General features: G+C 49.1%; 5 protein-coding genes across 5 annotated transcripts; 2 read left to right on the top strand and 3 right to left on the bottom strand.

Annotated features, from left to right (window-relative positions):
• Window positions 1–280: 280 nt before the first annotated feature.
• On the bottom strand, window positions 281–1,345 carry N7508_006270 (EAF7 family protein; the record flags this gene model as incomplete). The annotated part of the gene is made up of 4 exons (XM_058464336.1): window positions 281–630; window positions 687–882; window positions 944–1,089; window positions 1,147–1,345. The coding sequence occupies 4 exons, from the start codon at window positions 1,343–1,345 to the stop codon at window positions 281–283; spliced, it is 891 nt and encodes a 296-aa protein (XP_058318189.1).
• A 189-nt stretch (window positions 1,346–1,534) lies between these two features.
• Window positions 1,535–4,449, top strand: N7508_006269 (tubulin gamma complex associated family protein; the record flags this gene model as incomplete). The annotated part of the gene is made up of 2 exons (XM_058464335.1): window positions 1,535–1,652; window positions 1,709–4,449. The coding sequence occupies 2 exons, from the start codon at window positions 1,535–1,537 to the stop codon at window positions 4,447–4,449; spliced, it is 2,859 nt and encodes a 952-aa protein (XP_058318188.1).
• A 289-nt stretch (window positions 4,450–4,738) lies between these two features.
• niaD (nitrate reductase NiaD) lies at window positions 4,739–7,676 on the bottom strand (the record flags this gene model as incomplete). The annotated part of the gene is made up of 6 exons (XM_058464334.1): window positions 4,739–5,628; window positions 5,683–6,596; window positions 6,652–6,887; window positions 6,953–7,211; window positions 7,267–7,366; window positions 7,418–7,676. The coding sequence occupies 6 exons, from the start codon at window positions 7,674–7,676 to the stop codon at window positions 4,739–4,741; spliced, it is 2,658 nt and encodes an 885-aa protein (XP_058318187.1).
• A 536-nt stretch (window positions 7,677–8,212) lies between these two features.
• On the top strand, window positions 8,213–11,841 carry niiA (nitrite reductase niiA; the record flags this gene model as incomplete). The annotated part of the gene is made up of 8 exons (XM_058464333.1): window positions 8,213–8,334; window positions 8,394–8,541; window positions 8,607–9,146; window positions 9,199–9,800; window positions 9,851–10,053; window positions 10,105–10,577; window positions 10,631–10,788; window positions 10,836–11,841. 8 exons carry the CDS (start codon window positions 8,213–8,215, stop codon window positions 11,839–11,841), a joined length of 3,252 nt encoding a protein of 1,083 aa, XP_058318186.1.
• Window positions 11,842–12,033: 192 nt separating this feature from the next.
• Window positions 12,034–13,991, bottom strand: N7508_006266 (fungal specific transcription factor domain-containing protein; the record flags this gene model as incomplete). Its single annotated transcript, XM_058464332.1, has 4 exons — window positions 12,034–12,393; window positions 12,446–12,812; window positions 12,868–13,471; window positions 13,523–13,991. Coding segments are annotated over 4 exons (1,800 nt in total), but the record flags the coding sequence as incomplete, so codon positions are not given.
• Window positions 13,992–14,713: the final 722 nt, after the last annotated feature.

Here is a 14,713-nt window from a genome sequence, read left to right as displayed (position 1 = left end):
CTATGACCCTTTGATCTATTCCCTTTGTACTTTCGAACGACATTAGACCTATAGCGATCGAAATATACCTACGTTTGTGGTTACTCTGATGTGCTTCTCGCGAATTCGAATGTTGTGTTGAGAATATCCGCTATAGTGATTCGGATGCTGATCGAGTATTCATAATGATTGCTAATGCCATAGAGGCCGTAGAGTACAAGGTGCTTGCATAATCGTACATCTAACTGGAAATATATAAACGCCCCCATACTCCATAGGTATCGATAAAAATCCACTCGACTCAACGCCGTCGGCCTGTCCTGCGCGTGGCAGTACCACCTGAAGGCTTCTTATCCTTAGCCTTGGATCGAGAAGTTTGGGCTCGAGTGCTGCGAGAACCTCCCTTCTCACCATCACCTTCTTCCTCGTCACTGTTGGCATCCGAGACCTCGTCTCCTTCTTCATCATCCTCATCATTTCCACCGGTGTCTTCCTCTTCTGAATCACCGTCACCACCTTCGTCTGATACCTTTCCTTGGCTCCCTGTGCCAATCTCGACCTGCAGTCTGGTGGATCGCGTCCCCCTTGTCGAGGTACGCGCGCTTCGGTTGGTATTGCGACCTCGTGATGGCGCTGGAGAAGATCGTGGTTCTGTAGAAGACAGGAGTCAGCCTCGGTGTTAGGACAATAGACGTATTAACACTTACCATCTGTATCCGCGACTGTACTACCTCGCCGCGACTCGCCTGCTCGGCTCGCACGGCTGGTGACGGGCGAAGAAGAGCCTTCCATGGCCAACCGTCTTTCAAACATCATGTCGCCGTATTCATCGTACGGTAGGTCGAACGAACAGTACATCTCGCTCGACCCCTCCTCGTCCTCGTTGGTGATTACAGAATCTTCCTAAAAGCGTGGTATACATCAGCTGAAAAGCGGCGCGAACAATTCGTCCAGTTTCACTTACACGTTCATCAAGCGCCTCCAGATTGTACAATGTCCCAAGCTTCTTCCAGATACCCGGAATCCGCATATGTTCAGCCGTAGAGGGCGCATACCCCTGGCTCTTTAGGTAATCGGAAATAGCTAGCATCCGGAAGTGTTTGTGGAGACCTGGGACGAAACGGTTAGTCGCACTGTCGACAAAGTAGATGCGCCAACGGCACTCACCAACTGGCTTCCATTTTATGATCGCCTTGAGCAAGGCAGTTTCTTGCTCGTCTGTCCACGGATCTGAGATGAGGTCATAGTCTGTGTCTGGCTTGTCGACGCTATCGTTTGATCCGGGTGTGTCTGCGCTTGAGAGCGCCGTCGTATCATCTTGCGGTGTGGGCGAATGTGCGCGCTTTGTTTTCTTTCTTGGAGGCATTGCGACTGTGATATTGGAAGCAGGGACCAAAAGAGGTCTGTTGGGCTGAATTGGAGGGGAAGGTAGAGGTGATGATTGAGCTTCGAGGTCGGCGAGGCACTTTCTGTTATCAAGGGTCCGTGCACTGCGATAGCCATCTCCATCGCGGGAATCGCGCGTTCAACAAACACTCTTGAGTATGGTCTCGCTATGGATCAATGCGATCAGCTGGATCCGTTCTCCAGTGAGAATCTTTGGCGACTCTCCAAATTCAGCATAGAAGCTCTGCAGCCGCTGGAGTCTCTACCATGGCACGCTGCTCTACCTGGTAAGGCCCAGCCAGAAATCTCCCAGAACTGTCAATAACATCGGCTTTTTGCTTAGAAATTCCGAGAACTTGCTTCGAGGCACCTAGCGAACCCAAAGAAAAAATTGATACGTCGCTATGGAAGCTCGACTTCTTTCCAAATGACTTGGAGCCGCCTGAATCAGCTACCGACTCAATCATCAATTCCTCCATAGAAGGCCTATCCGATGCGCCATCTGACCCTGTAGCAGACACAGCCGAGGAAGAGAACAACCTTTGGTCCTTGGACATACTACGAGAAGACGATGCCCAAGTCATCCCGCAACAAACTTGGGAAAAATTTACGGAGAGGCCCTTTCAAGAGCCGGTATCTGCTTACTTCAGTGAATCGGGCCCGAGGGGATTTGATGCAGCCCTGGCAAAGCAGACACTGATAAAAAAACAGAAACCAAATCGACTAGCTCAAACAGATGTGTACATTCGGTCTCTGTTTCGTCTGGGGTTGGGCTGGAACTCATCTTTCTTTCGGTACAACGAAACCACGTATCAGTTTGAGAAAGAGACCAAGGATATTAGAGTCTCCGGTGTCAGCTCTATGGCATTAGACGATGTCGTTGGTTATGTGCTACAGTGTGGCACCAATATGCACCAGATGCGATTATTCGCGCAAGATCCTCCCGCAATGTGCAAAGAACTGTCCGCTCTATTCACTCTGAGCCGCATAGTCGCTGTTGTCGTCTTTAATCTCGAGCAGCAGATCTTTGGCCACTCCCAGCAACTCGCCTCACTACTCCAAATCAGGGCCTTGTTTGACCGTTGCGGGGATCTGATGGGTGCATTGGCTACTATTGTCAGCACAGCTCAAAAGGCTTCCTCAGATGCACAAATCATATCAATTGTGACGCAGCGTGCAGCCTCCTTTGCTCAGAAGTTTGGCTGGATGGAGAACCTGTTGCATGAGATGGTGATTCGAGTTACCGACCCATGGTTCAAATTCATCGACGGTTGGATCGGGCTTCGACCTGAAGATGCAGCACTTGAAGAATCAATCGCTGGTGGTAAAACATTTATCGAGCGAGAGGTTCATCAGCCTGGCAAGTTCAAAACTGGACCGGCACGAATCGAGCACGTCTTCCAAGCAGACCACATGCCGTCGTTCGTCCCTGCTGATCAAGCACACTCCATCTTCGAGAGTGGACGAAGCCTTCGAATGCTGAAGCAGTCACATCCGAACCATCCTATCGCGCGGCATGATGTTCTTTCCCGAGCTGGCCGTCTTCATTTACATTGTGCGACCACCTGGGCTGACATCGAGCACATTCAGACCAAGGCCCAGAAGTATGAATCCAATCTTCGCGCTGAAATTAAAAGATATCACCGAGGAGAGCCAGCGATTTCATCTACTCCATCTGAAGCACCCACACAGGGTGCCAAACAGTCGGCGGAAGCAAGTGCCATGAGAGGAACTTTTGAGATTTTCGACATCGACGATGAAAACCAAATCTCCGGGCCTTTTACAAACCGAATGGCTCTCTCGAGCGATAATTTCAACCAACTGATTGACAAAGCCCGGAGATTTGAGCCTGAGCCGATTGAGCAGAGAAGCCACTTCGGCCCGGAATTGACATCTGGCCTCCATCTTTCCCTTGCCCCGATTATCTCGTCTCAAGCCCTTCTCATCGACTACTCATGCCTACATCATCTCTTCAAAGAACATCAAATGCGACATAATCTGAATTTACAATGGCGGTTCCAGCTACTGGGAGAAGGCTCTTTCGTGTCACGCCTGTCTCATTCTCTTTTCGACTCAGAGATGGAAAGTGGAGAAAGAAAGGCCGGTGTTATACGTACTGGTGTGGACACCGGTCTACGGCTCGGTAGTCGAGACACTTGGCCACCAGCCAGTTCAGAGTTGCGTCTTGTGTTGATCGGTCTTCTCGGAGACTGTTACTTCGGCAACGCAGACCCAGAGGAATCCGAAAAGGGCCAAAATCAAAAAGAAAACGAAATGCCAGGTGGGCTTAGCTTCGGAATTCGAGACCTGTCCGACGAAGAGATTGACAGATGTAAGGATCCAAGCTCAATCGAGGCTCTGGACTTTCTTCGTCTACAATACACACCACCTGAAGCGCTCGAGTCTATCATTACTTCACGGTCTCTCGACAAATATGACCGCCTTTTCAAACATCTGCTTCGGTTACTCCGCATGATTTCTGTTGTCAAAGGTCTCGTTCGTGACTCGACCGTGCGAGGATCTCTGTCAGGAGACACACGGAACGTGTTCCAGAAGTTCAGGGTGGACGCCCAACACTTTATTTTAGCAGTTAGCGACTACTGCTTCCACATTGGCATTGGATCAACCTGGCAACGCTTCCAAGAAACACTTGCGAAGATCGAGCACTGTCTGGACCGTGGTGATATCGACGGCACAATCGAAGCCGCCCACTCTGTACCAAGACTCCGCGACTACCATGAAGATATGCTTGACCAGATGCTATTCGCGTTCTTCCTGAGCAAGCGGCACGCACAGGCGGCCAAATTGCTTGAATCGATCTTCAGCACTATCCTCGCCTTCAGTCCATTATCAAAGGCAGATGGGAGCGGGCAGCGTCATGAAGCTGAAGGGACCGCTCTTTACTTGTATCAAACATTCCGCAGACAAAGCTCTGCATTCGTTGGATACCTACGCAGTATGGAGTCTGGCAAGGCTACTTCAAAATCTATGGCGAGGTCGGGAGCATTTTTCTCATCCCATACGGAGACTACCAGTGTTTTTGAGCACCTCCGTGTGAGATTAGATTTCAAGGAATACTACTGAGCGACCCGTATTGTCATGGGCTCATGGACTGAGAGGTGTTGCACGTAACAAATGACAGGGGTCTTTCCTGATACTTTTGTCACCGCAAGGTCATCATAAAATGAGACGTTACATTACGATTCATGACCCACGAATAAACATCTGTCAAATGCCATCGGTTTCCATGCACATTCCATCCCAATACCTCTATATCCATACCATTCATTCAATGCACAACCCTTGGCGTTCAGGCCAATCATATACACTCCCGTTCCCATGCATGCCCAAAAAGAAGACTGATACCCCAAATCTAGAAGAAATGAAGATCCTCCTCCGCCCACCCCTTCTCAAGAAGAATCTTCCGAGCAGATTCCTCCATAGGCCGAGGCCCACAGATCAAAACCATACTGTGCTCCTCAGGCGCAGCATACTCAGCAAGCAATTCCTCGGAGATCCGACCCCGACGCCCAGTCCAGGCATCAGAACCCTGAGTCAAAGTATGCACGACAGTACACTTCCGACTATCAGCCGCAACATAAGCATCAAGATCCTCTCGACATAAAATATCCTCTTCCATCCGATTTCCATCGAGAATAACACACGTCGTTGGATCTTCCTTGTCCTGCATGACGGCGCGCAGAACCTGGAAGACGGGCGTGATACCCGTTCCTCCACAGATCATTTTAAATGAGCGCAGATGGCGCTCTTTGCCGCTTATAATCACTCGGCCGCAGCCGAGGTACTCGAATCGTCCTGTTGGGCCCTTGCAGTCGATCTCTGATCCGATGGGGAGGGCATCGAGGGCTACTGTCATTTTTCCGCCTGGGATTTTGCCAGTTGGGAAATAGATCTTCACGAGTAGCTCCATCTTTCCGATTAAGCTTGTGTCTGACATTGGTGTGTATGATCTGATGACTGTTTCCTTCGTTGATGGATCTGGGAACTTTATCATGAGGTGTTGACCGATTGGTAGGCCGAGGGTTTGCTTGTCGTGTTCTAGGTCGAAGATGAAGACTCGCGTATCCCAGGATACATTCTTTTTCTCGCTGAGTTTAATTTTGGACCATGCTCTTGATTGCAGAAATACTGGACGTGGCGCGGTTGCGTCTGATGTTGAGTTGTTTTTGAGTGCTTCGAGGGACGCTTTGTCTAATGTTCCGACGTGATAGTCTGGCATCATTGCTTTGGCGGTTTCGCTGTCTGTAAGATTGTTAGGGACATACTGAACAGAGAATGCTAAGATATTCAGCTTACGGATTGCAAGGAAGTCTTCGGACACATCAAGTCCAGCAGAAGATGTGATACTAATAGCACCTCCGGGATGTCCTTCAAGGAAATCTGTACCATCATATACCTCCCCATTGACAACAAACCAGGGTTTCTCACTGGTACTATTCCCCTTCAACTCCTGCAGATCAATCTGCCTGTTCACACCCTCCTTCTTCATGTTGATCTCCTTGACAGGCGCGGACTCAACAAGCTCCTCACCTTGGGCTCTCTCACCCCAATTACCATTGAGTAAATCACCACCCATTTTCTTGACTTTTTCCATCCATCCTCCAGCCCTGGCTGGATGAGTAGGATGTTCGAATTTGAGAACATTCCCTTCCTTAGTGATCGTGATGCGGAACCAGGGATTGTTCATCATACCCAGGACGGACCAGTACATATCCCGTGGTTGGGCCGCGAGTGCTTCATCCACTGCTCGGACGAGGAGTGCATCGCTAGTTTCCAGGTCTGAAACTGGGATCTGCAGAGACCAGAAGGACCAGCAGAAACTTGCTTCTCTCCACCACATGTCTACCTTGCCGCCGAAGAGGTCGCCTTCGAAATTTCGATATTTGTCCTCTGGGTATTCAATCTCGGCGAGTCGCCAGGCTGGGGACAACGAAGAGATGTTAGCTTGTTTCAAGTCTGGGATATTTTCATTGTGGATATTCTTACATTTGCCCCCGTCGAGCGAGATTTCAACTCTCGTGATCCTCCGCCCTCCACCAGCATACGCATACCCTTTGGCAGTATACGTCGGCGCAGCGGTGGCTAGATCAAGCTCCTCTTCGTGCTGAGGATAAGCGGCGACAGAGTTTACATTGAGATCATAAATGGCATATCGGTCATCAGTCCACCATTTCCGATCCTGGGCAGACATCTCTGGCGAAACCATAGTTCTAGCACTGTCAGCTGGAACCCATGCAGTCAGCGAGGTATGTGAAATTCACTCACGGCAGAACTCGGTTATCATTAATATGATACCAGTTATCACTGGGCGCATCCGTCAAAATTAATTTCTTCAACCACTTCACACTCCGTCCACCAATCTGACCAGGCACAACTGCCCGCAAAGGTCGACCATGATCAGGTCGAAGATCTTCACCGTTCATTTTATGTGCCAGCATGATTCCGCGGTTCGGGTCCAGAGCCCAGTTCAATTTGACTGATGTTCCATAGAAGCCATTGGGCTGTAGCATATGTCAGTCTCGTTCCATGTCCGACACTTCATCTGTAAAATGGTATGCCATCTTACCAACTTGTCAGCGCCTTCCATACAAACATACTTCGCACTCCTAAGTGGCCTCGCGCTGCGGATTACATCTGCCATCATAGGGCCCGTGAATAGGGCCGTTGATAGACCCGCCGGGCCCCATGAGAAACCCTTCGACTTGCGAACTGTGTTTTGTTCTTTTCGTCTGTTTCCGGCACACACAAGTGTGATTGGTGCTGTGATTTGGTCGTACTTTTGGAGAATTTCTCGGAAGTTGAGGACTAGGGGCTTCTCCACTAGCCTGGTGTAGTTGTTAGCTTTCTGGAATACGAATATATGAAGACCATTTTTCTAACCCTTCAATGCTGATCTCCCAGTTGGGAATGTCTTCATCGTTCACCTGGGGCACTGGTCCGTGGTTTCGCACATAGAATAGTTCCGGGGATGTAAGGAAGCCTTTTTGGTTTAGTCTTTGGGTTGGTTTTCAGGATATTAAAGAATCTGTACCTTCTTTGTATAGAACTGTCAATGGTGGCTCGACATTGAATGGATGTACACCCGTCAGGCGAATTAATCGTGGGTCGCGAGGTACATGGTTGTCTGGTGTGCCTTTATCCACATCTAAAATGTCGACGGGGCTCTTTAATGGGGGTGGTAGTGGAATGTCTGGCTCTGCTGGACTTGCAATTATATCTTCCACTGTGATGTGTCCATTCTTGAAATCGATTGTGTCTTCGGCTTTTGTCTGCGTGGTGATTGTAGCCATAGTGCTATTGTGCAGGTTTTGACACTACTGTGTTCAGTGTCGATATAGGGTGATAATATAGAATGATGCCTTTGTATATCAATTTGAGAACAAGACAGTTGACAAAATCAGATTGAGTAATGACCAAAACCCTGATTTGCAGTACAAGCCGCGAATATCCATATATTGACCCGTTAAGGGTCTGTCCATAGTAAGCCGAGTCCCCCACCAGGTCGCCACATGTCCATCTCCGCGGACAGTCGCCAATATAAGCTCATTGTCTCATCGTATACTTCGACGATGTTATCTTTGTGTTGTCAAGATAAGCAAGCCCTAACAGCCAATCAAGTTGTCCCTAATGAGGTCCTCCGCGGAGATCCAACGCCACTTCGGTATCTGCGACGACCCTGTTTCTCCCGGCATCTGATTAGTCTCAAGTGTCTAGATGACAGTGTCACAGTATCACAATTGGAAAAGCTAGCGATTGCGATTTCTTAAAATCAGAATTGTAGCCCTGTTTCGTAGTTTGTCCTATCTCCTTTTGTATTCTACACCTTATGCCTGTACTCGACGGGCTACGGCATGGCGAGCCGGTTGACGGTAGTCCTAGTCCAGCACACAATGTTCCTCGAGAGAAGATTGTTGTTGTTGGACTGGGCATGGTTGCCATCTCATTCATGTAAGAATTGTTGTCGCGTTCGTCTTCGCGTTGACATCTAACAATCGGACGATCGATAGTGAGAAAGTCATCAAACAAGACACAGATCGGAAATATGATATTGTCGTCATTGGCGAAGAGTCCCACGTAGCATACAACCGCGTGGGACTTTCGACATTCTTCGAACATCGTAAAATCGAAGATCTATACCTCAATCCGAAGGAATGGGTTAGTATTTGCGCCCAAACTTGAAGCCAAGACGAATATACCCTAACAGTGAAGTATGCGAATAGTACGGCTCATTCAAAGAACGGGCATTCGACCATCACCTAAACACAAGAGTCACCGAAATAAACCCCACAAACAAGACAGTCCACACATCAATAGGTGACACAATATCCTATGATATCCTCGTCCTAGCAACAGGATCCGACGCAACCCTTCCCACACGAACAACGGGCCATGATGCCAATGGCGTCTTTGTCTACCGTACGATCTCAGACCTGGAACGGCTGATTGACTTCGCTTCCAAGCATAAAGGCGAAACGGCCGTTACGGTCGGTGGCGGTCTCCTCGGACTTGAAGCCGCCAAGGCCATGACTGATCTGGAAGATTTTGGGAATGTCAAGTTGATCGATCGGAATAAATGGGTTTTGGCGCGACAGCTTGATGGTGATGCAGGGTCGCTGGTCACACGCAAAATCCGGGAATTGGGACTTGATGTTCTTCACGAGAAGCGGGTGAAGGTTGTTCACACCGATGACGGAAATAATGTTATAGGGATTACCTTTGAGGATGGTGAGAAGATTGATTGTTGCTGTATCTGCTTTGCGGTATGATACCCGTTTGCCCCAGATTTTGAACCATGTGCTGATCGACTTTTAGATCGGTGTTCAGCCCCGAGACGAACTGGGTCGTGACATTGGCATCCAGTGCGGCGAACGTGGAGGTTTTGTGATTGATGAGAGTCTGCAGACATCCACCTCAGACATCTATGCCGTCGGTGAATGTGCAAGCTGGGAGAACCAGACATTCGGAATCATTGCGCCCGGAATTGAAATGGCAGATGTTCTCGCCTTCAATCTCACAAACCCCCAAAAGGCCCGGAAGAGCTTCACCCGACCAGATCTCAGTACCAAGTTGAAACTGCTCGGAGTCGACGTCGCCAGCTTCGGTGATTTCTTCGCTGACAGGGATGGACCAAAATTCCTGCCTGGTCGTCGGCCATCGGCTGTTCCGGGCTTTGATGAACCTTTGCGTGATGAGCCTGTCAAGGCTTTGACATACAAAGATCCATTCGCTGGTGTATACAAGAAGTATCTGTTCACCATGGACGGCAAGTTCTTGCTGGGTGGCATGATGATCGGAGATACCAAGGACTATTTAAAGTTGAACCAGATGGTGAAGCTCCAGAAAGAGCTCGAGGTCCCACCGAGTCAGTTCATCCTTGGTGCTCAGAGCGGTGGTGAGGAAAATGCAGATGACCTGTTAGTATTGGCATTGGCATATAACAACCAGCACTAACTTTTACCCACAGTGACGATAGCACGCAGATCTGTTCTTGCCACAATGTTACCAAAGGCGACGTGGTTGAGAATGTAAAGAACGGCACCTGCACATCCATCGCGCAGGTCAAGTCTTGCACCAAGGCTGGTACAGGATGTGGTGGTTGTATGCCGCTGGTCCAGTCAATCTTTAACAAGACCATGCTGGACATGGGACAAGAGGTTTCCAATAATCGTAAGTTGTATCACACCCGCAGGACCTTCAGTAAATAACTAACTGGTGCAGTGTGCTCACACATTCCCTATTCCCGAGCCGATCTATACAATATCATAGCAATCAGGCAACTAAAGACATTCGTCGATGTAATGAAAGAGGTCGGAAAGAACCCAGATTCTCTTGGCTGTGAGCTCTGCAAGCCCGCAATCGGATCGATTCTGTCCAGTCTGTTCAATCCTCACGTCATGGACAAGGGCTACAATGATCTGCAAGACACCAACGACAAATTCCTTGCCAACATCCAGAGAAACGGCACATTCTCGGTGGTACCCCGTGTCCCCGGCGGAGAGATTACAGCCGATAAACTCATTGCCATAGGATCTGTGGCCAAGAAATATGGACTCTATTGCAAGATCACTGGAGCTCAACGTATCGATATGTTTGGAGCAAAGAAGTCGGATCTTCTGAATATCTGGTCAGAACTTGTGGACGCTGGTATGGAGAGTGGTCATGCCTATGCGAAGGCCCTGAGAGCAATCAAGGTATGTGAAAGTGCAGCGCATCATATGGTACTTGGCTGACCTCCAAATTATAGAGTTGTGTCGGAACCACATGGTGTCGCTTTGGTGTCGGTGACAGTGTCGGTATGGCGATTCGCCTGGAAGAGCGATACAAAAGTATTCGTGCCCCACACAAGTTCAAAGGCGCCGTATCTGGCTGCGTAAGAGAGTGTGCAGAGGCTCAGAACAAGGAGTGAGTCCTCCAGAGATGATGATGAGTTTTGTGCTAACGGAGACCAGTTTCGGTCTCATCGCTACCGAAAGGGGCTTCAACATCTTCGTCGGAGGTAATGGAGGCGCAAAGCCCAGACACGCCGAGCTTCTCGTGACAGACGTACCACCGGAAATGGTGATGCCCATAATTGACCGCTACCTCATCTTCTACATTCGCACCGCCGACAAACTCCAGCGGACAGCCCGATGGATCGAGAATCTTCCTGGCGGAATCCACTACCTGAAAGAAGTCATCGTCGAGGACAAACTCGGTATCTGCGCCGACATGGAGCGACAGATGCACGAACTCGTCGACAGCTACTTTTGCGAATGGACCGAAACAGTCAAAGACCCAAAGCGTCGCAAACTCTTCCAGCAATTCGCAAACACAGACGAAACCGTCGACACAGTCGAGGTTGTCCAAGAAAGATCCCAGCAGCGCCCAACATACTGGCCCAAGGACTCCACAGAACAACAGGATTTCAAAGGCCACCAGTGGTCAAGTACATCCTGGCAACCAGTTGTTCGCGCAGACCACTTCTCCGACGAGCCGCCGCAGGTTTCCTCGGCTAATATCAAGCGCGGAGATACCCAACTTGCCGTCTTCAAGATCAAGGGCAAGTACTATGCAACTCAACAGATGTGTCCTCACAAGCGAGCTTTTGTTCTCTCTGATGGTCTTGTCGGCGACGATGATGCCGGTAAGTACTGGGTCTCGTGTCCGTATCACAAGCGGAACTTCGACCTCAATGGCGAGCAGGCCGGTAGGTGCTCTAATGATGAGAGTATGAATATTGCTACGTTCCCTGTTGAGGAGAGGGATGATGGTTGGGTTTATATGAAGCTCCCGCCGATTGAGGAGTTAGATGGAGTTCTTGGAACGGATAAGTGGAAGGTCCGAAAGAATGAGAGCGAGGATCCGTTCCATAAGTTTGATAAGAAGTTCAAGGGGATGAAGGGAAAGAAAGCCTCCGATGGCGACATTGTCTCTCGGGCGCCAGCTGTGCAGCCGGCGAAGTCTATTGATTGGTAGATGGGTTGGGGTTGATGTATTGTTTGAGGTGTTGCGATTTGTATGCATTTGGTGCATGGGGTCCTAGGATACATCATGAATTGTCATATAGGTTGATTGAAATGATGACTGGAGTTCAGCCTTTTTTCCCCCCAACATATTGCTTCATACTATCCATAAGTTGAATTGTATTGGCTCTGCAAGTCCGGCGTTTTATGGCTGTATATCATGAGGTGCTAGATTGACTTCATCCAATGGAGGCCACCAATGTGACCACATGCCCTGCTCATGTGCATGTGTACTAACCTCACTCAATAGATTGCTAAGGGGCATGTCCAGATCCAGCATATCAGATCGAATGTCGGATTCCAGGATGGAATCTGTGATCGACGGGAGAGAAGGTGTTTCTGCGCCCTCGATCTCCTGGAGATGCTGATCAGACCGATCAGGCACACGGAATTCACTTAAAGATTGATGCAAGACATTGAAATCTGTTCGCGTCTTTCCTTGGTATCGTGATCTGTCAGATGCTGCCCGTTGATACAAGATGGTAGCGTGGTTCATTGTCGCAATCTATGCGAAGAGGTCAGTTTAGAACAGCAAAATAAGATGACTGGGTACTGACCCAGCTTTCACCAAGCTTCCACACATGTCTGAACTTTTCAAGGTAGGTAAGACAGTACTTAAGATGGGTCTCTGCATTGGGACTGCGGCCAAGATTCATTTGTGGAAATAAGGAGACATAAAGGTTCATGTATGCCGCAGAAAAGGCACAAAATCCAACAAATGGGATAAGAATTTCTGATCCACAATCAGAGGCATCGTGCAATAGTTTTGCGATCTGTTCTGCGGCGCCAAAAAGGGCTGCGGCGCTTTTATCCCACCAGCCTTCCGGTGCTTCCGCCTCGAGGGTCGGCTGATCGACCGGTCCTCTAGGAACTGATGTCCGAGTAGGCAAAAAAGGAAAATACTCCCGATGGAGCAGGATGGTACTACCCAAAGTCGTTAGTATTCGTTTCCAGGCATTAAGTACGATAGTGCTCGTACGAAGTATAATATAGCAGATTGATATAAGTGAACGATTCGCCCCATCCTAGAGTAGTATGAGCCACAACGCTGTTGTTCGGATAATGGAGTCTATGGTGTTGACTGGCTCTCCATTCTTCAAGGTGACGTCTTGTTTTAGACCATGGTGATTCTAGTGCCCACGGGCAGTTCTGGGGAGCACACATGCCCGGTGCGCGTCGACCATCGTTGAAGATGAATGTCATTACATGAGCCCATATATCGAACCCGGCGACAAGAACTTCGAAAGATTGTGTGATGTCCAAAGGCGCAGTCTGTCCATGTCGTGCAGTCGCAAAACTGGGATCAAGGCCCGTATTTTGAGAGGAAAGGTCGGATGGTCCGAATGCAAACTCGACGGCACTCAGTGGGCGAGTGATTTTGAGCTTATCCATTTCTGACATTGGTAGCATGGGTGGGTTATAAGTTCCGGAGCTAACCATTCGGTCAATGATGAAGCAGGCCCAGACGGTTCTGTTTTCAATCGCAACAGAGACGGCATCCCTTTGACTTGGAGGCGTCGGGTCAAGGGGATAGGGGGCAACTCTTAGACTATTCAGAGCTTGCATGATCCGAATTGCAATTCCTGTGCAGCGTTAGAGTCTTGTTCCTTTGGCTCGGATAGGACAGATGGTACCACAATAGATCCACGCGCGATGAAACTCCCGAGATCCCCATTCATAAAGACTCATGATCAACAGAGCCTGTGCAACCTGGAGCTTTGGTGCTTTGAATGACCATTCTGATAGCATCTCATGCGCATAATGGGCATAATGCTCTCTTGGTAGCAACGAATCGACCCACGGGGGATTCAGAAGTGAGAACTGAGACCTGGATGATGCCAAGATGGACGCAAGTAGAATCTTGCTCTCGGGTGGAATTGGTGACAACCGATATTCTTTGACGAAAGCCGCATGGTTGAGGATTGCAAGTTCTGGATATTTGCCTGTGAATCCATTCAAGGACTTCAAGATGACATCTTCTGAGAGATTACTTAGATGTCTGTCGACTGCCAACTTGTCCATATGTTGAGCAGGTCTCGGTGCATTAGACCTGTCTGTACTATTCCCTTCTCCCGAAGGTCTTGTCCGAGGTGGCTCGGGGGTATCTTGAGGAACGGGTCGTTCATATGGATGATTGCTAGGCTGGAGCCTATGTCTGGGCGTTTGGGGTGTTTTGTTTACCGGTCTGCTAAGTACACAACCCTCAATCTCCGAGTTCTGACACCTCTGACATGGCGCCGTTCCCGAGTGGACGCATTTCTTTTTCGACGCCCTGATATCAATGAGCGTCGGGTGGTAACTGGGCAGCAAAGTGGATCTCACCTGCAGGATTCACAGGAAAGGCTTGAGCGCATATCGATGTAGTCAAATCTCGCGTGGACAAGTTCTCGTGCGGAACTCGTCGGGAATGAAGTCGGGACTGGGCTGAGTCATCATTCCCGATCTCCAGCCCACGGGTCCGTGCCGCGCAAGGCTCTTTCCACGTTAAGTCTTCATCTCTGAGTTTTCATATGGCCTACGCTGTACTCTATACATGTATCATGATATTTCCTTTGGCTAAGAAATACGGTTCTGAGAAACTTCGGGTTCTTGACAGTGATTTGGAATTCTGTTAAACAGTTTTCCTGTTGGGATATCTGTACCACATTCATTCCTGGTTGCTTTAATATATACGTTCAGGAAAAGCCTACTTATTTGCTATATGAAAGGACATTACGCAGGTAGAAAGTTTTTACGTCCTTATACTCTTCTGTGCCGCTACCTAAGATGTGAGAATCGGGTGGGCTTGACACATAGCTCGGGTTTAAGACTCGGATTCGAGCCCA

The sequence above is a fragment of the Penicillium antarcticum genome (assembly GCF_028974205.1).
Source record: "Penicillium antarcticum strain IBT 31339 chromosome Unknown utg000006l_segment0_segment0, whole genome shotgun sequence".
Taxonomy (NCBI): domain Eukaryota; kingdom Fungi; phylum Ascomycota; class Eurotiomycetes; order Eurotiales; family Aspergillaceae; genus Penicillium; species Penicillium antarcticum.
The sequence above is the reverse complement of the archived record's forward strand: the minus strand, read 5'-3'. Positions and strand labels throughout refer to the sequence as shown.